Genomic DNA, 19,341 nt, shown 5'->3' on the forward strand with positions numbered 1-19,341 from the left:
CAACGTGGCGCAGGTGAAGCTAGTAGCGCCTTGATTTCTACCATCATGGACGCCAGGATACACTTGCTATTGTCGTCCCCGAGTCGCGCGTTCCTCACTTGCTCCGTCCTCAGGTCGGCCATGACCTCGAGGCCCGAAGGACTGAAACGGCCGATCGTGATGCATCAACACGGTGGGTGATTGAAGGGCATCATGGAGATTTAAGGATTGGCCTTGGCGCCCTGGCACGCCCTGCAGTCCCCTTCATGCCCCTATGGACGGGCTCAGCTGCGTCCTCCTCGCCAACCTCACAGTCCTGGTGTATGACACGATTGACACGTTCCCTGACCAAGTCAATCATGTCTGGGCACCGCCATATTCGTGGGGCACCTTCCTGTACCTCCTGCTCCGCTTCTTCCCCTTCGTCAACGGCATAATGGCTGTTCAGCGTACGTCGCACATCCTCCAAGCTGGCTCTGGCTAACCTGCATCTAGTCACCTTTTCTGATAGCCCATCGCCGTTAAGGTGCAGGACAGAGAATCGCATCGTTACCTGTCAGTGATTATTGTCAGTAGAACGTGTCCGATCGAAGCTAACGTGCCGTAGGCGTCATTGTCATAGGGATACTGGTATCAGAGGGTGTGCTGGCGATGCGAACCTACGCTCTGTACAATCGGAGTCGTTGGATCCGTTATGTCCTTGGTGGAATATGGATGGTACGTCGCCCACGATTGTACCGTATTCATGCTCACTCAGCCTCAGTGCACCGTCGTTCCTGCCCTTGCGATTACAGGCGTGGAGTTGGCATCCCTCGAATGTACGCACACCGTCCTTTTCTTTGGTGTCTTGAATCCCCCGTTCCATTCCTTGCAAGCCCACGCGCCCTGATAGCGGCTGACAATGTAGAAGATCACTACAGACCACTGCCAGGCTGCCACTTAGGCCATGCCAGCCCCATTATCATTGGCGCGTACCTCTTACTCATGATTTCTGAGACAGGTAAGCTTGAACACCGTAGCTAACGTTCATTGCTCATTGTAGTACAGCCATCCTAGTTCTGACCATAGCTATGGGCATTCGACATCGTGCGTCTGTCCCAGTCTTGCGTACCTTCAATCTGATCTCACTGCCTGGATCAGTGCGGCGTATCCCAAGTCCCACGCATGGATGGGTTTTCCGACTCTACCGCGACGGTGTCGTCTTCTACCTTTCCATCGTCCGTGCGTGCTTCCTCCATAGATAATTGGTTTGTTTTGCTCACTTTATATTCCAGTCATCTCCCTTCTCAACGTCCTGCTGCCAGTCATCAGTGTGCGCTTCGTTTACCAGATACCTATCCTCAAGCTCACTTTTGTATAGGTCAATTTCGCCAATTGGCTTGCTAGCCCCCAACACACCGTCCATAGCATATGCTCCTGCCGCATTCTCATGCTCATCCTCAAGCAGAAACAAGCGTCTCGCAGTAGGACGCATAACGGCTGGGGACGGACCACTTCTACTGCACCCACGACGGCGCTCGATACGGAAGATATTCTCAGCACCATGCCCACGGCATGGATTACAACTAACGACACGGACAATTTCGTCAAGCCGCCGCAAAGGGGCGAGTATGCGGCGCCTCATTTTGGGGAACATACCCTGCGTGATACGCACGATGCAGAAGCGGCGGGCCTCCGACATGCAGTATACGACCGCGAAGCTGACGGGATCGAGCTCGAAGCTCGGTGACTACGGTGGCTTACAGACTTGACGAGACGATGCCGTATGACGGGCCGCTGTGCCCTGGCTCTGACGTGTAGCATATACCTGTAGACTACGGGCGGGCAACGTAGTGTAATTTATAGATACCCGTTGTTGTAGGACATATTATGGAACATGAGGGGATGTTTTTTTGAAGTGCTGCGAACGCTGGCATCTCTCGCATCTACCGGTACGATGCGAGACTACGCGAGACATCATCTTACGACTCGCAAGACGAACCAGCCTGGTGACCAATCCCTCCGACTGCGGGCAGAACCTGACAAGGTTCTGCTGTGGTTGGAGGGGCCGGCTTCCGGTTTGAAGACGAACGGGCCGAAACAAGGATCTACACATTCCACGTGACCGTTTTGCCTGCCGGAAGTCCAACTGCCGGCCGCCGCATTGACATGCTCTTCATCTCGCATCTGGCGCTTGCATCTGCCTCTCATCCTGATTTCTGGCCTCCAGCTGCATTCCGCCGTCGTTTGCCATGGGTGTCGGGCACACAGCGCCCCCAGTGCCCCCTCGATAACGCTTTCCAGCATTCTCGATCGCTATTGGCTACTCGGATCTGGACGGACGGCCAAAAATGTCTGGCGTGCTTGTTGACTCGATCCCCCTTGTGCTCGTTGGATCTAGCTCGAGCTCTAGTTGGCTGCTATTCTCGTGGGCCACATAGACTATCGCTCTGGCTGCGTCATTCGGTGCGTTTACCATCGGGGCTCTCACGACAGTTATCGATAACTGCCGTGTTCCCCCTGGACTTGCGCTCGTACTCATCGAGAACCCCAGTACAGAACAATCGCAATATGTTGGACGAAGAGAAAGGACAGAAGTTTGCCAACAAGGATTCCATAGATGATAGCGAGCGCGCATCGACTGAAGCTGGACGCAGTCGATGGGCGCGCCGGCTGCTCGCGCTCGGGGTGGAGGAGCGAGGTACGCATACACCTACATTCATCTCATCCTCTCGTTCCCAGTCCCTTTCAACCCACCGCCTTATGGATGCAGAGATCTAATCTCTCCTACAGGTGTCAAGCCCGTCCCACCAGAGCATCGTACAGACAGCGGTTACGACAAGATTTTCTTCGTATGGGCTTCCATGAACACGAACATCCTATCCTTTTCCGCCGGTACTCTCGGCCCTGTCGTCTACGGCCTCGGACTGCGAGACGCGTGTCTTGTCATCCTGTTCTTCAACCTGCTGTGTGCAGCCCCACCCGCTTACCTGTGAGTCCAGCAGTGTGCATCTATCTCGGTTCACCATATGACGAGTGGGCAGGACGACATGGGGCCCGAAGACGGGCATGCGACAGATGGTACAGGCACGGTACTCATTCGGGTAAGTGCATTGGCACTCCTCCGACCTTCGCGCTCTCGAATGACATGAATCCTGCAGCTATTTCGGTGTCATTCTCCCTTGCATTCTGAACCTCATCGGAATGTGTGGGTTTTGTATACTCAACTCGATCCTCGGAGGACAGACACTCGCGAGCGTTTCGAGCCACAACTTGAGCTGGACGTACGTCTCAACAGAAGAAATCTAGCCCGCCCCCAGTATTGACTTCAATCTTTCCCAGCGTCGGAATAGTCATCATCACGATCGTCTCCCTCTTCGTCAGTCGATCGGTCATTAGCGCTGATCCCCTTTTGACCAGGACATACACAGATTTCCTTCTGCGGGTACAAAGTCCTTACCTGGTTCGAACGCGTGGCCTGGATACCTGTTGTCATCGTCTACGTGGTTGCGCTCGGCGTCAGCGGCAAGCACCTCTACAACTTCGAGGGCGCCGAGCCTGCGACGCCTGGCGCGGTGCTGTCGTTTGCCTCCATCATCGTGGGCTTCGTGGTCACGTATTCGCCGCTCGCGTCAGATTTTACGATCTACTTTAGGCCTGGAATCTCCAGGTGAGCATACACTCCTCTCAAATGCGAGTTCAGTATCTGACGTTCTCTCCAGCTTCCGTCTCTTCCTCTACTCCTACTTCGGGTTCCTCCTGCCTATCGTGCGTATACGTACTCTGCATAGCGTTGCCACGAACCTCACTATCGCATTCCAGGTGCCCCTTCAATGTCTGGGCGCCGCCGTCGCTGGCGTCGCCTCGTCACAACCCGAATGGGAAGCTGGCTATGCGGGCGACAATGTCGGTGGTCTCGTAGAAGCGATGCTTCACCCCGTTGGTGGCTTCGGCAAATTCCTGACCGTGCTCTTGAGCTTGTCCGTGGCGGGCAACATCGCAGCGACCTTCTATTCCATGTCGATCAATCTTCAGCTTTTCGTGCCCTTTTTGTGGGTCGTACCTCGCTACGTCTTCTCCGTGGTCGGAACAGCGATGTGAGTGCCAACAATCTGGGTTCAGTACGCACTGTCTAACCAAGGTTTGGCGCAGCGTCATCCCCCTCGCCATCGTCGGCGCGCACAGCTTCTACGATACCCTCACGAACTTCCTAAGTCTCATCGGATATTGGGCGGGCGCCTTCATCGCCGTCATTCTTGTCGAGCACTGGTTCTTCAGGAAGTCCGACCTGAGGGCTTACGACCCCATGATATGGAATCGACCGCGAGAGCTTCCGTCCGGACTGGCTGCCGTCGGTGCTGCCATCCTATGCTTCGGCCTGGTCATACCTGGCATGGACCAGGTGTGGTTCGTCGGTAAGTTAAGCAGACCGTTGTACTTGGATATAGGGACTCATCGTGCGCGCAGGGCCCATCGCGAAGACTACGGGCGACCTCGGCTTCGAGTTCGCTTTCTTCGCGACTGTGATACTCTACATACCCTTTAGAATGCTGGAGATCAAAATCAGGAAACGGTTGTAGGCGGTGGAATATCCTGGGCAATGTACGAGCAAAGCGGTACAAAGATAGATGTGTAGGAAGTGTGTAGAAACCGGGATCATCTCGTTCATACCACAGCGGCAATAGATAGAATAGTGGTCAGCATACATTTGAGCGTGATCCCCATAGCAGTCACAACAGCGGTAAGGACAACAACAAAAGCAAGATGTAAATAGATAGGCGTTATGTGCGTTCAATCGCTCGAGCTGGTCGTGTCCGTCGATTCTTCTTCGCTGAATACCTTCGCAGAAGCAGACCGACCGCGAGGCCGTACGTGGCGTTGTTGGATGTCGTCAATGAGAGCCTCTTCCTCAACCAGCGATGCACTCTCCCCGTGCGCGAGGATGTCAAGGTACATCGCTATGCTCTCGGCTACGTCTGCCTGATCGCCGTGCATGATGCCGTCGTAGCCTGGCAGTGCAGCAATCACCTTCTCAAGCGCGACAGGGGGGAGTGTCGCCAGCATCTGTGTGCAGTGCTGGACTCGTTGCTACGAACTTCGTAAGACCACCGCACGTGGTTCTCGACAAAAGTATGCGCAGGACGCACCTCGATTTGCCCATCGCGGCGAGAAGTGGACCTCCGTGCAACACGGCGCACCCAACGCGCTTCTCTCCGGAGGTCAGAGCCCTTCGCGCATGCGACGTCGCGACAATGGCGTACGGCACCGCGAACGAGTACGTCGCTGCGGGCATGGGCAGGGAAGAGGGCGGCGAGCGCAACAAGGTCGCCGGTGTTGAAGGCGGATGCAAGCCTACTGATGTATGCAAGGCGGCGCTAAAGTCGAAAGATCAACAAGTCAGCCGCGCGCCACACAGAAAGGCAGACAGAGAACGTGCCTCGACGGCGTGGGGCAGCGTCACCTCCTCATCCGTATCCTCGCTAGCCGAGTCGGGTTTCGCAACGGGCAGAATCCACCGTCGGCGCTTGGCAGCAGGCTTATGGTCGCGCTCATCGGACGCATCGTAGCCTCGCTCTTCGTCGTCTGAATTGCTGATGCGTGCCTTCTTAGGACGATGCAGCAGTACAGAAGCACCGCTACTGCTCGAGTTGGTGGAAGACGCCATGCGTTTGAGGGGGGGCATTGTGAGCACTTGTCGGCGCCCTCCTCACAACACGCGATGCGTGGCGGCGAATGGGGGATCAGAATGTAAGACGGGTCCGTAAGGTAGGGTTAGAGGATTTGGGAGTTAGTATGGACGGCGGTCAGAGCCTTGCAGACGTCGAAAAGAACGGCAAGTGCTGGCGGAAGCGCTAAGCGCCGGGGAGTGAGAGACTCGCGCGAAGTGTGCGGCATCTGATCATGATTCAAGAAGAAAGTCAACCGTGAATATTCCACGTGCACCACGTGCAGCTGCAAGGTCCACGACCGGCAAGACCCGGATAGTGTGCCAAGGTTGCATCCCGGAGAAGTATCGCAGGGAATCTCAACGTTGTCAGATTATGGATGGAATGTAGTAAAGAAGGGCTTGTGGGTACAAATCAGATACCTCATAATTTACCGCTATTATCTACAGTGCGAATAGCGAAGGAGACGAAATCGACTTGAAGCACTTTCACTTCACCGAAGTTGCAAGCCTAGTGCGCACGAGCAAAGCCGGCGCGACGATGGTTCTCAATGTCGCGCGAGCTCCACGTCCGCTTCGCCGATGCCTCCGAGCGCGCAGACAGCTCGAACCCGGCGCGCTTCTTGCCAATAGACACGCCGAGGTCGAGGTCAAGCGACAGCTCAATCCCTGGCGCACCCGCCGCCTGCCACTCCTTGTACACCGCATCGAGCATCATGATAAACGCTTGCCCCTCCGCACTCGCGTCTCCCTGGTACGAATAGTCGTGCGGGTTGACGACCGGCTTCAAGACACCTTCCGGAGTGAAATGCGCGTACTCGGTGCCGTTCTTGCGCGACAGCTCCTCGCGGATGGCCTGCGCGTACGGGATATGCGTCGTGTCGCCGGTCATGAGGGCATAGCGGTAGACGGTGGTGGCGAGGAGCGCCGTGCCCGCCGCGTCGTAGAAGTTGTTATCGTCGGTGATGGGCGCGTCAACGTAGTTGAGGAAGATGCGGGTCTCGTCGAGGTGAGGGAAGACGGCGGTATGAATTTCCTTAACCCAAGCAGTCAGGTCGGCCTGCTCCTTGAGCATGAGTGGAGCGTAGATGGAGTGCTGGATAGTGGCAAGAATACGTAGCATGCCTGCGGCAGCCCAGCCATTGCCTTTTGAACAAGGTTAGTACTGTGTATACATCAGGATTATGAGGTGTCCCTCACCAGTCGCCCAGTGACCAGCATCAGTCCACCAGCCGTAGACGATGTGGTGCCAGAGGTTACCAGCCGCGGTGTCGCGCAGGTAGTTGCGGTACAGTTTGATCTGGTGGTACGCCTCCTCGACATACGACTGGTTGCCCGACAAGACGCCCGCGTACGCAAATGACGTCGGCACCATGAAGGGAAAGTCGCTCCTACGTCTCTCGTCAGCTTTCTGGCTCACTGTACCTCTTCTGTAACCTCAACTCACCACAGCGACACCGGCTCCACCCTGTGCGAGATCGCCCCGTCCTCAGTCTTGCTCACATTCGCGGACCACAAGAAGTCTAGCTGATCCTTCGCCGCTCCCGCATAATCCACCGTCCCCTTATCCTGCCCAGTCCAGTCCGCCAACAACACCGCGACCAGGTTTGACGCCGGATCCGCCGCCGCGCCATCCATCATGAGCGGCTGTGGGCCCACGATCCCGCCGTTCGCTATCGTACGGTTTGTGACGACACGGCGCGCGATCGCGAAGACCTCCTGCAACCCGTCCGAGTCGTCCTCTGGTGCGACGACATGCGGCGGGGGTAGCGGGCGGTCGGCGAACACGGACCACTGCGGCGCGTCGTGCTCAAGGAGCGCCTCCGCGCGTGTTCCGAGCTCCCAGCTGTGAGTGGCAGGCATACGATCAGCTCGCCGTTTCGCGAGGTGAAGGATGGCGAGCTACTCACCTGAGCTGCGACAACTCGTCGAGGCGCTCGCGGACGAGCGAGATCTGGGACTCGGGCAGGAACTCCGCCGACTTGTCCTGCGCCGCGACGAGAGGGAGCGCCGCCGTCGCGAGCGCCAAAGCGCTACCAATAAGCTGCATCTTCAATCCAATGAGTGTACCGGGCCAAACGAATGTGTGGTGAAGCTTCAGTGCTCAGCGCAAATCAAGCACAAAAGTAAACGCCTTCGCTGAGACGAGGGGGCGTTGTAGGGCATCCTGTAACGCACATCGAGCCTTATAAAACGCTCGGCTGATCCGCCTCGAATAGCAATATATGCAGGGCTCGGGGGGATCAGACAATGCGCAGATCACCGCATGTCAACATGTTCGGGATGTTCTGCGAAGGTTTCACTGCGCCGGGGCTGAAAACTTGTTCCTTCATGTTCTGAACTCCCACCAAGCACCGTCGCTCCGGGAATCAAGTCGACCTGTAACCGATGGAGAACATCCGCGGCAGCCGCACTCGTACTTCCCCCGTACTTCATGCTCTTCGACCCCCCGACAGTGCCCATGCCAAGACTTTCGACTCTCGACAGAAAACAGCGAGCGCCTAGTGAGAGTCCCAAACGCCTGACTAAACACTGAACCAAACACCTCACTACACACCTCGCACTCTTCGAAGTAGCGAAATCACGGACTATCCATACGTCTCCTTGTACTGCCATAGGCTTGAAGAGGTCGAGATACTTCGAGGTCGTCGGTCGCAATCATTCCAGGACCTGACGATCTCAAACAGAACCTGATGCGTTGATACGAGAACCCGATTGACGACTCACCTTGCCCTGTCGCGCCCATACAGTAAAACTGGCGCATCATCCCGCCCGAGTCCGAGACGACGATCTGGGAAGCTCTGTCAGCAGGCGCACCCAGGCCATGGAGACGACTTGCTCTCCGACAACGACACCGACAACGAGCCAGGAACAGCGGCCAAAATTCAGGAAATTACAGCGACAAGGGAGACCGGGCGGACTTGGTCATGATTCTGGCGAGACCAACGCTCTGACCGCAATGTCACCGCATCGGCGACCTGCTCCGCGAAGCGAAAATCCGAACAAAGAGAGCAAGTCCGTCGGATAAGTCGACCTGGAGCAGCGCCAGCGTCCTAGGCGGCACCCGAGTGTGCGCACGTTGCTCGCGGGCTTCGGAGGTTTATGGACATATGATGGCCTGAGCGGCTGCCGCGGGTCGGCGCCGACGCTTCATGACGTTCATCTCGAATGAGCGAAAGATCATAGTCTCCCGTAGTCTGCAATCACGCGCGCCCCCGACATCGTCTCAGTCCCATAGCAGTCACATGATGTTTCCCACGGGCGAAGGTTGGACTGCCGCCCCGCCCTCTATCAGCCCTAGAGAGCTGTCCGGTCTCAGAGTTTGCAGATTATCCTCCAGTATAGTCAGTGAAGCCCTGCCTATGACTACAGGGTACAGAAAGACTCAAGTGCTGGCGTATTGTCTTGCCGCCACCTCAGCATAGGGGCGTGGGAGCTGGGAGCGCCGTCCCCATAGCTTGACTTTTATCCGATTTCCCGGACTGTCTGCACTCAATACCTGCTCTGAGACAAAATCAAGCGCTCGAACTCTTTCCACACCTCCGAGAAAGCAGAAAGAAAGCAGAAGGATGCGGCGGCAGTCCAACCTTCGCTCGTGGGAAACATCATGTGACTGCTATGGGACTGAGACGATGTCGGGGGCGCGCGTGATTGCAGACTAGAAAGATCATGACACGAACTCGCGCGGATGGGAAAGCGTTCGGCACTTGCCATCACCCCCCTGACACCAGTTCTCCATCTGGCCGAGCCCTCGCTACTTACTCTGCCCATACAGCTCAGCTTCAGCGAGTGGCTCCTGCGTCACGCGAGCTACCTACTAGTCAACAAAGCCCTTCTCTATATGTGTACAAGGTATGTAGTCGAACTATGGTATAGTGATGTGTGAATGTGGATAGTACTGTACAAATATTTCCTAGTATGCATAATTCAGATAACTCCCATTATGTCGAAGTCGCTGTTCCAAAGCACCGGCGTGAAACAGCACACACAGATCACCTCCGTCCTACCAACCTGACTGAGGCAGTGACGCAGCGCCCACCCGACGATGTCCCCCACCACCACGCTCCAGCCACATCCGCCTTCCCAATGTCTGACTCGCACACCGCGCGCGCCTCCTACTGTTGCTCCTGCCCCCGCCTCCACCGTCCGCCGTGGCCATGTTCACGCCACCCTTCGCCCGCCACTCCCCATACGCCGCATCCAGCATCATCACAAACGCCTGCCCCTCCGCGCTCGCATCGCCCTGCTTCGAATAGTCATGCGGATTCACGACCGGCCTCAACACGCCCTCCGGCGAGAAGTGCGCGTACCCCTCCCCCTCCTTCCTTGCCAGCTCCTCCCGTATCCCCTCTGCATACGGTATGTGCGTCACATCACCTGTCATCAGCGCATAGCGGTAGACAGTGGCCGCTAGCAGCGCCGTGCCCGCCGCGTCGTAGAAGTTGTTACCATCCGTGCTGGGCGCGTCGACGTAGTTCAGAAAGATATGGGAATCGTCGAGGTGCGGGAAGACCGCGTCGTGAATCTCCCTGATCCAGGCGGTGAGGTCGGCTTGTTCTTGGACCATGAGCGGCGCGTAGGCGGAGTGCCGAATGGTGGCGAGGACGCGGAGCATACCGGCGGCGGCCCAGCCGTTGCCTGAGAGCAGGTCAGCACTATGTGTTCACTTCGAGGACAGCAGTCTCACCAGTCGTCCAATGCCCCGCATCATCCCACCAGCCATAGACAATGTGATGCCAAAGGTTCCCGGCGCCGGCGTCACGCAAATAGTTGCGGTACAGCTTGATCTGATGGTACGCCTCCTCGACATACGACTGGTTGCCCGACAGCACCCCCGCATACGCGAACGACGTCGGCACCATGGATATGTAATCGCTCCTACAGCCCCCGTCAGCGCGCCCTCCCGTCCACCCCTCACCAGCCCCACTCACCAAAGCGACACCGGCTGCACCCTATGCGAGATCGCCCCGTCCCCCGTCTTCGCCACCTGGTCCGACCACAAAAAGTCCAACTGGTCCCTCGCCGCCCCCGCGTAATCCACCTGCCCGCCATCCTGCCCCGTCCAGTCCGCCAGCAGCACCGCGACCAGGTTCGACGCCGGGTCCCCCGCCGCGCCGTCCGCCATAAGCGGCTGCGGGCCCGCCGCCCCACCGCGACTGGTGACCACGCGCCGCGCGATCGCGAGCACGTCCCGCAATCCATCCGAGCCGTCCGCGGCGCGCGGCGGGGGCAGCGGCCGGTCGGCGAACACGGACCACTGCGGCGCGTCGTGCTCGAGGAGCGCCTCCGCGCGCGTGCCGAGCTCCCAGCTGAGAATGGCGGGCAGGTGCTCAGCTCGCCAGTACGCGTAAGAGAAGTAAAGGCCGGCCACTCACCTGAGCTGCGACAGCTCGTCGAGTCGCGCGCGCACGAGCGCGATCTGAGAGTCGGGCAGGAAGCCCTGCGCCGCTACGAACGATAGCGCGAGCGCAAGTGCGATGCCGCCAATAGCGAGCTGCATCCTCGATCCTAGGAGCAGGTGTTCTCGATCCCAGGAGTGCGCGTGTGCTGTTTAAGAAGTGTGCTTGCCGCCCTAGGCGTATGTGCTCGACCAGCGTAGTGTGTAGCGAGGAAGGAGGGAAAAGCGTCCGTCCGAACACATGGACGTCGTTGCCTCCGTCCGAGTACATGGCCGTCGTTGCCTCCGTCTGAACATAGGAGGCGTGGTTGTCCGTACAGTAACGCCCCTCGAGCTTACCTGACAATCTTCGTTGATCCGTCCAAGTGACGGCGCACAACAAGCGGAGGTTCAAACCTTCCTTCCTCGCAACAAGCGTGGGCTTGAACGCCCACTTATCTTCTGGAATGAATCCATAGCCAAAGTCCATATCATGAGTACAATGCATCCTACGATCTCGTCAGTACCGCACCCCTCCCTACCCATCACACCTGCACTCACCGATCCTCCCCCCATCCACTTCCCTGTCCCTCCCCCCTTTTCCTTCTCCGCCCCCTTCCCTTGCCCTTCCACACGCCCCCTACCTGACGCCTTAGGTTCGCTCGTCTTCGTACACCAAACATGTACTCCCCCCACTCCCAGCCGCGCACGCCTCAGCTAAACCTAGGAACACAAACACCTCCCCCCCAACCTCACGCACACCACACATTCCCCCACCGATCCTGCGCGCTCCCGACCACGCCATCCTTCTCGCCGCCTTCGTGGCCCGAGTCGACGTAGCCGACGCCGTAGGAGGCGGCCGCGTTGAATCTAGGGGGAAAGGGGCATCAGTTGGTGCTTGGCAAAAGGGGAGGGGAGGGGGAGAGGGCGTCAGCGCGCCAATTCGAGGTCGTTAGCGCGCCCATCAAAGTCAGCATAAGTAAACCCTTGCGGATGGGAAGAATGGGGAGGATAGGAGTCTTTCGCGAAAATGAACATCGACGAAAGGACCCGTCCCACTCACCTCCTCACCGGACACTTGAAGCCCAGGAAATTCGGACACGCCCGATCCGCCGCCGTACATAGCTGCCGAGATCGTTAGCGCTCGGTCCCTTTGTGTCTCTCCTGTTGTCGTCGCCCCTCGCCCCATCCCACCCCTCCCTCTTCCCACCCAAGCCACTCCCCCCTCCCCCTCCCACCCACTCCCCCTGCTCACTCTCTTCCAACATAAAAAACACCCCCCCCCCCAACATAAAGAAAAATCCCCCAACATAAAAAACACCCACACCCCAACATAATAATAAAAAAACCCAACTCACCTCCAAACACGGCATCACCCGCACCCACTCGTACCCCACCTCCGGCCAGTCCGGGTTCCGCGCGATCTTGCCCGCCGGCTGCGCGACGAGGGCCGGGCGGGGGGTGGTCGCGTTTGAGGAGGAGTTTGAGGAGTTGGAGGAGTTGGAGGAGTTGGATGATGAGGAGGAGGAGTTTGAGGATGACGAGGAGAGCGGGGTCTAGGGCGAGTGCGCTGGTTAGCACCCAATCCTCGTATAGACCACCCCCACCCCCGCCCTAACCGCCCAGCGCCCACCTTTCCCCACGAAGGGGGAAGGGGGGGAAGGAGGGCGGCACAACCACATACCTGATTCAACGTATCCGCCGCCACCCCCGTCGCCGTCGGATTCGGCTCGTAGACCCCACTCCCACTCCCCGTCCCCCCACCACCCGCCACCTCCCCACACCGCGGCACACCCACCCCACACACCCACGCCCGGTACGCCCGCTGGCAGTCCGCGCACCCGACCAGGGGCGAGTACATATCCCTTCCGCACGCGAACGTGGACAGGGAGGTCGTGAAGTTCGTCAGGGAGGAGCTGATGGGGCCGGAGATGGAGGTCGGAAAGTTCGCGGCGGTGTAGCTGGGGAGGTGAGTTAGTTCGGTAAGGGGAAGGAGTTAGTTTGGTTAGGGGAGGGGAGTTAGTTTGGTGAGGGGAGGGGAGTCACTGCGCGTCACTCGGAGAGGTCCGTTTTCGGGGCTCGGGGCTTGCCAAGGGTGGGAGGGCGTGAGGGGGCAGGACAGAGAAGAAGAGCCAGGAAAGAGGGAGGTGACGAGCGAGGAAAGAGGAAGATGAGCCAGGAAAGAGGAAGAAGAAGGGCGAGAGCGCCGCCCAATAGGGACATACGGAGGGGACAAGGAAGGACGCGTGCAACGCAGGTAAGGAAGAATACATGCATCGCGGGTAGGGAAGGATAAAGGCATGGGTAAGGAAGACCGACGACGAAGGAGGGCGTATCCGAACCCAAAAAAAACCCCCCACTCACCTCCCCGCCCCATCCTCGGGCGCGCCCAGCGGCACCGCGTACGCCACGCCCGGGCAGAACGGCAGCGAGTGCGCGAGCGGGCAGGCGAAGGTGGCTGGTAAGGGGGCCCGCGTTGGGTTTTCCATTTTGATGTCGGATGAGCGTTGGAGGAGGAGGCGTCGAAGGGGTTAGCGGATAATGAAGCGTGCGTGTTGGCGTTGGCGTCGGCGGAGGGGCGGTGGCGTCGGCGGAGGGGCGGACGAGCGCGCGCGTGCGTTGGTGGAGGAGGAGCGCGGTTGGCGAAGGCATGGGCGGTTGACAATTGGCGGCGACGAGGTCGGAGACGTCAGAGGCGTAGCATTGATGGTGATGGGCGCGGTGGGGAAGATTGACGTTGAGCGCATACCCCTCGTTTAGCGAACACCCCTCCTCACAAAGGCACCCCACTCACCGCTCTTCGTCCGCATGTACACCGGCCCCGACACCAGCTGGCCGCCGATCGTGCCCGTGTCTGGAAAGCGCGTCAGCGTCGATCCTCATACCCTTGCTCCCTTCTTCGCCCCTCACCCCCTCCCCCTTCCCAATCCCCTTCTTTCTCTTCCCCTCCCCCCATTCCCTCACCCTCCTCTTTCTCCACCCCTCCCCACTCCCCTTCCCTCATCCATCACTCTTCCCACCATCGAAACACCAAAAACCCTAACCTCTGACCACCAACAAACTCTCATCCAGTGGTAAAAAAGAAGAAAGAAGCGAAAGAAGAACCAAACAAGCCCGCGCTTGAGAAGAACCAAGCCCGCGCTAAAGAAGCAAACAAGCCCGCGCTGGAGAGGAACCAAGCACGCTCTAACCACCCTTAACAACAAAAACCCAAACCCACTCACCCCCCCTCACCACATACACCGTATAGTTCCTGCCCGCGCTTAACCCCTCCACGAACCACTGCGCGCGCCAACCTTCCACGCCGCGGAGCCACGGCGTCGGGGCCGAGGCGGAGAAGGGGGCGGGGGAGATGGGGCCTGCGCGTTTTTGGAGAGTGGGGCCGGGGGCGCGCGGGTAGATGGATCCTGATAGCGAGGATAAGTTAGATCCCATGAAAGAAGGGAGAGAGGGACAACGCACCATCCCTCCTCCGCCCCGCCCCCGAGAAGTCAGTCGGCCCCACGTCCTCAGCGGGTGCGCCTTGGTCCTCGCCACCCTCTGCTCCTTCCCCACCTCCCCCTTCCGCTGTCGTATCATCACCTCCACCGTCGCCCGCCGCATCTCCCCCGTCTCCTTCCCCTGTGACCGCATCCGTTCCTCCAACCGCATCCGTACTGTCCTCGCTTGCATCGTCCGTCGTATCTTCATCGTCCGTCGAGGCACTCTCCGCACCCGCCAACACGCACGCCGCCCTCAGGAGCGGGGCTAGAGGAAGAAAACATGCGTCAGCGCCAGGTCGTTCACGCATCAGCGCCAGATCGTTCACGCATCAGCGCCAGGTCGTTCACGCATCAGCGCCAGGTCGTTCACACAGCGACGATGGCGAGAGCGCCCTCAGCAGTAATGGCGAGAGCGCCCTCAGCAACGATGGTGGTACGCGTTCACACAGCAACGACCGCGAGAGCGCCCTCAGCAACGATGGCGAGAGCGCCCTCAGCAACGATGGCGAGAGTGCCCTCAGCAGTAATGGCGGTACGCGTGCACACAGCGATGGTGGTACGCGTGCACACAGCGAGCGAGGATCACTCACCCATCCCCACATCCACACTCTCCGTCTCCACCACATACAGCGTAAAATTCGGCATCGTCCCCGGCGCGCCCGGTATCGTCCCGTTCTCGTCCGCTTCCTGGGAGGTGGTGGGGTGCGTTAGCGATGTTATACTCGCACAGCTCGGTCAGGGTATACCCGCACAGTTCGGTCAGGGTATATCTACACAGCTTGCGTGACCGCACTCGCTTGCTCGCTCGTTGAGCGTGGCCGCATTCGATCGCTCGATGAGCATGACCGCATGCGCTTGCTCGTCGAGCATGACCGCACTCGCTCGCCCGCTCGCCCACCCCTTCACCGCCGTTCCCCTCTCCCCGCCCCTCCGCCCCTCCCCCACCCCATATTTTCCCCCGCCCACCTCTCCACCAAACCCTCGCCCCATCCGGCGAAGCGAGCGGAGGAGAGAGATGAGGAATAGAAGAAGCGAGCGTAGAAGGTAAAGAAGCGAGAGAGAGGCCGGGAGGTGAAAGGTAGAAAAGCGAGCGGCGGAGGTGACCGGAAAGCGAGCGGCGGAGGTGACCGGAAAGCGAGTGGCCAGAGGGGAGAAGAAGCGAGTGGCCAGAGGGGAGAAGGAGCTGAGAGAGCGGAGGTGGAGGGAACAAGACAGTAGTTAAGGGGATTGCAACACCACTCACCAAAAACCCCAACCCCGCCCCCCACAGCGTGTAGTTCGGATAGCTCGGCTCAGTGCCATACTCGCCCGCGCCCGCGTACACGGGGGAGAACAGCAGCGCCTGGTTCGCGGTCGTGTCGCCGAGGAGGGGGAGGGTGGGGGGGTCGGTGGAGGTGGTTGAATCTTTTTATTGACCGGGCGTAGGGGTCACAAGCGGCGGCAATGGGTGGAGGCGGCGGGCGAGCGTTCGAGGCGCAAGTCACAGGGCGGGCAAGCAGTAGGGCGCCAAGCAAGCGACAAAGCGAAGGAAAAGCAGAAAAGCGTTAGGAGAAGAAAGACGCGCGCAGCAGGAAAAGCTCGTCAGCCAACAGATTCTGATGTAAGAGAGATCGCATACGCGCAATCAAAGAAACCATGACACTCACCCCCACCCTCCCTTACCCCAACCACGAACAGCACGCCCGCCCCGCCCTCGACGGCGAGCACGCCCCCGTCGGGCGTGGGGCCTGTCCAGGTGCCGGAGCCGGTATCTGGATTAGCTGCGTCAGTCTACGGTCCTTTTCGCGCGTCCCTTTCGCCCGCCCTCCTTCCGCCCCCCTCCTCCCCCTCACGCCTTCCTTCCCCCTTCGCCCTCCCTCCCCCTCACCCCTCCCTCCCTTCCCATCCTCTCTCCCTCGCATCCCCCCCTCCCTTCACCTTCCCCCTCTACCCCCTCTTCCTTCCCCCCACTCCCCTCCCCCTCACCTCCCCATCTACCCCTCCTCCTTCCCTCCCTCGCCCCCCCCCCCAAAAAAAACCTCACTCACCTCCCCCATCCAAAGACACTTCGTAAACGTCGTCCTCCCCCACATCCCCCTCCCCCGGCACCGTCGCCGGATCCACCTCATCCACCGGCCCGTCCCCAGTCAGGCCGGTCGCGTTCGTGAGGAAGAAGCGGGGGGCCGATGTGGTGGCCCGGCGAGTTAAGCTTCTGCCACTTCCATCACTGCTGTCGCCCCCAGCCCCAGCCTCAGCCCTCCTGCGGGCCTCGTCGCCAGCCCCTTTCTGCCTGCCGCCCGATGGTGCGCGCCTCGCACGGGACGAAGCAGAGTCACCCCCACCCCCTCCCGCCCCACAAACCGCGACCTCGACCGTCAGATTCGCGCTCCGCGGCAACCGCCACGCCGCCGGGGTGGGCAGGGTGGTGATAGGTGAGGCTGTTTGGGTTTATGTTAGTTGTGAATTTTTAAAAAATGAGGATGTGATGGTGGAGGGGTGGAAAGGGGAAGGGAAAGGGAAGGGAGGGAGGGGTGAGGGAGGGAGAGAATAGAGTGTGGGAGGTCGGGCTCCGCGCACCCCCCTCGCGACACGGAGGCCAACGAAGCCAGCATGAAGGGGGCGAACAAGCCCGCACTGCAAAAAAAACGACACCAGAACCAAACAACTCTGTCCACACCCAGCTCAACGGCCGAGCAAAACACCCAAACTCACCACTGTTATTGACCCCGAACGCGTACGTGGCGCCCAACTGTAACTGCGCGGCGCGGGCCGGGAGCGGGAGGAGGGCGAGGGCGAGGAGGAGGGTGAGGGTGGTGAGCAGTTGTAGGTGTAGGCAGCGCGCGACGGAGCGCAGGTGAGATGGACGAGTTGAGCGGGGAGGTGGTGATGATGGGCGGTGCGGTGAACGGGGAGCGGGGGAAGGATATGCTAGTCGGGCATGGCGGGCAGAGCCTGATGTCGATGATGGTCGAGGAGGAGCCAATGATGAGGTAGGGCCAGGAGCCAATGACGATGAATGGCAGCGGGAATCTGAGCCCGAGCGCACCACGCCACCCTGCTCGAGGGGGCGTGCTAGGCTTGGAGTCATGGGAGGCGGTGAGCGGGTGTTTGTGGTAGTAGATAAAGTGTGCGTCTTGATGGTAGTGGGTGAAGGACGCGGCTTGATGGTAGTGGAATGCGTTATGTGGTCCAGTCGCGCGCGTGGGTAGTCAAGCCGGTGGGTCCTATACCCCAGGACAACGACAGATGTCGTCCAAGTGCACGTCGCCGTTCTAGTCGCACGCGTCAGGCCAGGATAGGGATGGACGAGGGGCGGGGTAGGACTCACGAGAAGTGGCGTCGAAGACCGGTGCGGTCTACGAGCAAGGTCGCAAGATTGACAGCAAGGCCTAGAGACTGCACAGCAAGGCCTGATGACTGCACAGCAAGCCCTCGGGACTGCACGGCAAGGCCTAGAGAGAGCACGAGGATGAATGTACAAGCAGCACTCCGGCGTGCTCGCGCGCGATCGCGATGTACGCGGGAGAGCGAGGTTGTGAACAGCGGTCGGGCAGGGATGCGGTCGTCAGTCGAGCAAGGATGCACTCGTCTATCGAGCAGGGTTGCGCTGGAATACAGTCGCCAATCGAGCAGGATTACAGTCGCGACGTACGCGCCGGACGAGAGAAGGTCAGTGGGTGCCACGTGCGGGACCGGCCCGTCGATCCTCCCGCGCTGTCACCTCATCACACGAGATCGGCAGACGCGCGGGGTTGGTTCTGTCACTGACAACCTTGGGGTGTCGCGGCGTTCTCGCCTCCCAGCGATCGGTAGCTACAGCACATTCACTTGCACTCCTACGCCCGACCCGCCTCCTCCCGTCCGCCGTATAATGTGATTCGGCCTTCGCCTTCCCTCCGCCAGTTCTTCAAGCCCTCGTTACTGACAATGTCATGCTCTCTCATTTTGTGCCCTCGGTGAACAGGTATGCAAGTCATCCATGATCGCACTTGAAGCATGCCAAGTGCGTGCACGGCATGATGGGGCGCGCGCCACCCCTGGGCGTTGTGCGGTGGCGCGCGCCCGTTCAGTGCGCATACATGCACTTCATTCTCTGTCGCTACCCAGCTCTCTCCCTCTCTCTCTCTCTCTCCCTTACTCCCTTCCCCTCCTCCCCTCCCTTCCCCCTCCCCTCGCACTCCTCCCCTTCCCCCTCCCCTTCACCTCCCACCAATTCCCTTCTCGTCTTCCAACCCCTTCCCCTGCTTCCTTCCCCCCACCCGCTCCCTCTTCGCCATAACCTTCCCTCCTCCTCCTCTTCTCTGCGGCTCATGAGCAACGGCCCCACCCCCTCACAGACGATCATTCCCGTCTCCCTCCCCCCCTCCCCTCTCCCTCCCCCCCTCCCCTCTCCCCTCCCACTCTTGAACTTGAATCTCTTTTCTCTTTTTTTTTTCACTCCCCCTCTCCCCCTCTCCCCCTCTCCCCCCTCACACGCCCATTCGTGCGCCCGGTCCCTCTTGCACCCTCCGGGGAGATGGGAGGGGGCTGAACACGCAACAGACCGGGGGCTGAACACGCAAAAGACCGGGGCTTAACACGCAAACGACCGCGGGCTTAACACGCAAAAGACCGGGGGCTTAACACGCAAAAGACCAGGGCTTAACACGCAACAGACCAGGGCCTAACACGCAAAAGACCAGGCTTAACACGCAACAGACCGGGCTTAACACGCCAAAGACCGGTGGTAACACGCAAAAGACCGCGGGCTTAACACGCAAAAGACCGGGGGTAACACGCAAGGGGGAGGGTTGGGGTTTTTTTTTTCACTAGACGGCCAAACACGCGACCGCCACTATCGACTCGGAGGGGAGGGTTGGTACCTCGCGTGCACCGAAGCC

General features: G+C 59.6%; 6 protein-coding genes across 6 annotated transcripts; 2 read left to right on the forward strand and 4 right to left on the reverse strand.

The window, feature by feature from the left end:
- The first annotated feature begins 186 nt into the window (after positions 1-186).
- SCHCODRAFT_02629741 (uncharacterized protein) lies at positions 187-1,876 on the forward strand. The gene is made up of 9 exons (XM_050345547.1): positions 187-428; positions 475-534; positions 587-696; positions 743-797; positions 890-979; positions 1,027-1,065; positions 1,120-1,200; positions 1,254-1,291; positions 1,340-1,876. Exons 1-9 carry the CDS (start codon positions 254-256, stop codon positions 1,706-1,708), a joined length of 1,017 nt encoding a protein of 338 aa, XP_050199734.1. The 5' UTR covers positions 187-253; the 3' UTR covers positions 1,709-1,876.
- Positions 1,877-2,181: 305 nt separating this feature from the next.
- Positions 2,182-4,662, forward strand: SCHCODRAFT_02629744 (uncharacterized protein). The gene is made up of 11 exons (XM_003031198.2): positions 2,182-2,424; positions 2,513-2,659; positions 2,752-2,950; positions 3,003-3,062; positions 3,120-3,242; positions 3,301-3,337; positions 3,390-3,628; positions 3,681-3,726; positions 3,781-4,055; positions 4,111-4,373; positions 4,426-4,662. The coding sequence occupies exons 2-11, from the start codon at positions 2,530-2,532 to the stop codon at positions 4,536-4,538; spliced, it is 1,485 nt and encodes a 494-aa protein (XP_003031244.1). The 5' UTR covers positions 2,182-2,424; positions 2,513-2,529; the 3' UTR covers positions 4,539-4,662.
- Positions 4,420-5,869, reverse strand: SCHCODRAFT_02581670 (uncharacterized protein). Its single transcript, XM_050343917.1, has 3 exons — positions 5,396-5,869; positions 5,106-5,333; positions 4,420-5,046 (listed from the first exon to the last, which is right to left on the reverse strand). Exons 1-3 carry the CDS (start codon positions 5,639-5,641, stop codon positions 4,750-4,752), a joined length of 771 nt encoding a protein of 256 aa, XP_050199735.1. The 5' UTR covers positions 5,642-5,869; the 3' UTR covers positions 4,420-4,749.
- Positions 5,870-6,134: 265 nt separating this feature from the next.
- Positions 6,135-7,673, reverse strand: SCHCODRAFT_02506303 (uncharacterized protein; the record flags this gene model as incomplete). The annotated part of the gene is made up of 4 exons (XM_003030814.2): positions 6,135-6,769; positions 6,824-7,014; positions 7,071-7,469; positions 7,534-7,673. The coding sequence occupies 4 exons, from the start codon at positions 7,671-7,673 to the stop codon at positions 6,135-6,137; spliced, it is 1,365 nt and encodes a 454-aa protein (XP_003030860.2).
- A 1,704-nt stretch (positions 7,674-9,377) lies between these two features.
- On the reverse strand, positions 9,378-15,127 carry SCHCODRAFT_01354877 (uncharacterized protein; the record flags this gene model as incomplete). The annotated part of the gene is made up of 14 exons (XM_050341488.1): positions 9,378-9,433; positions 9,635-10,261; positions 10,311-10,501; positions 10,555-10,610; positions 10,665-10,932; positions 10,999-11,131; positions 11,361-11,462; positions 12,355-12,556; positions 12,685-12,961; positions 13,365-13,458; positions 13,795-13,854; positions 14,225-14,407; positions 14,463-14,747; positions 15,073-15,127. The coding sequence occupies 14 exons, from the start codon at positions 15,125-15,127 to the stop codon at positions 9,378-9,380; spliced, it is 2,589 nt and encodes an 862-aa protein (XP_050199736.1).
- Positions 15,128-16,501: 1,374 nt separating this feature from the next.
- On the reverse strand, positions 16,502-17,514 carry SCHCODRAFT_0109602 (uncharacterized protein; the record flags this gene model as incomplete). The annotated part of the gene is made up of 3 exons (XM_050341021.1): positions 16,502-16,899; positions 17,053-17,095; positions 17,200-17,514. Coding segments are annotated over 3 exons (756 nt in total), but the record flags the coding sequence as incomplete, so codon positions are not given.
- Positions 17,515-19,341: the final 1,827 nt, after the last annotated feature.

This window comes from Schizophyllum commune (genome assembly GCF_000143185.2).
Source record: "Schizophyllum commune H4-8 unplaced genomic scaffold SCHCOscaffold_7, whole genome shotgun sequence".
Classification (NCBI taxonomy): domain Eukaryota; kingdom Fungi; phylum Basidiomycota; class Agaricomycetes; order Agaricales; family Schizophyllaceae; genus Schizophyllum; species Schizophyllum commune.

Coding starts and splice junctions, on each gene's coding strand:
- SCHCODRAFT_02629741 (XM_050345547.1), top strand. CDS start 254: ATGGACGGGCTCAGCTGCGTCCTCCTCGCCAACCTCACAGTCCTGGTG. Junction 535..586: donor AGAGAATCGCATCGTTACCT/GTCAGTGATTAT, acceptor AACGTGCCGTAG/GCGTCATTGTCATAGGGATA. Junction 1,201..1,253: donor CTTCTACCTTTCCATCGTCC/GTGCGTGCTTCC, acceptor TTTATATTCCAG/TCATCTCCCTTCTCAACGTC.
- SCHCODRAFT_02581670 (XM_050343917.1), bottom strand. CDS start 5,641: ATGCCCCCCCTCAAACGCATGGCGTCTTCCACCAACTCGAGCAGTAGC. Junction 5,334..5,395: donor CGCTGCCCCACGCCGTCGAG/GCACGTTCTCTG, acceptor TTTCGACTTTAG/CGCCGCCTTGCATACATCAG. Junction 5,047..5,105: donor GCCGCGATGGGCAAATCGAG/GTGCGTCCTGCG, acceptor CGAAGTTCGTAG/CAACGAGTCCAGCACTGCAC.
- SCHCODRAFT_02629744 (XM_003031198.2), top strand. CDS start 2,530: ATGTTGGACGAAGAGAAAGGACAGAAGTTTGCCAACAAGGATTCCATA. Junction 2,951..3,002: donor GCAGCCCCACCCGCTTACCT/GTGAGTCCAGCA, acceptor ACGAGTGGGCAG/GACGACATGGGGCCCGAAGA. Junction 3,727..3,780: donor TCGGGTTCCTCCTGCCTATC/GTGCGTATACGT, acceptor ATCGCATTCCAG/GTGCCCCTTCAATGTCTGGG.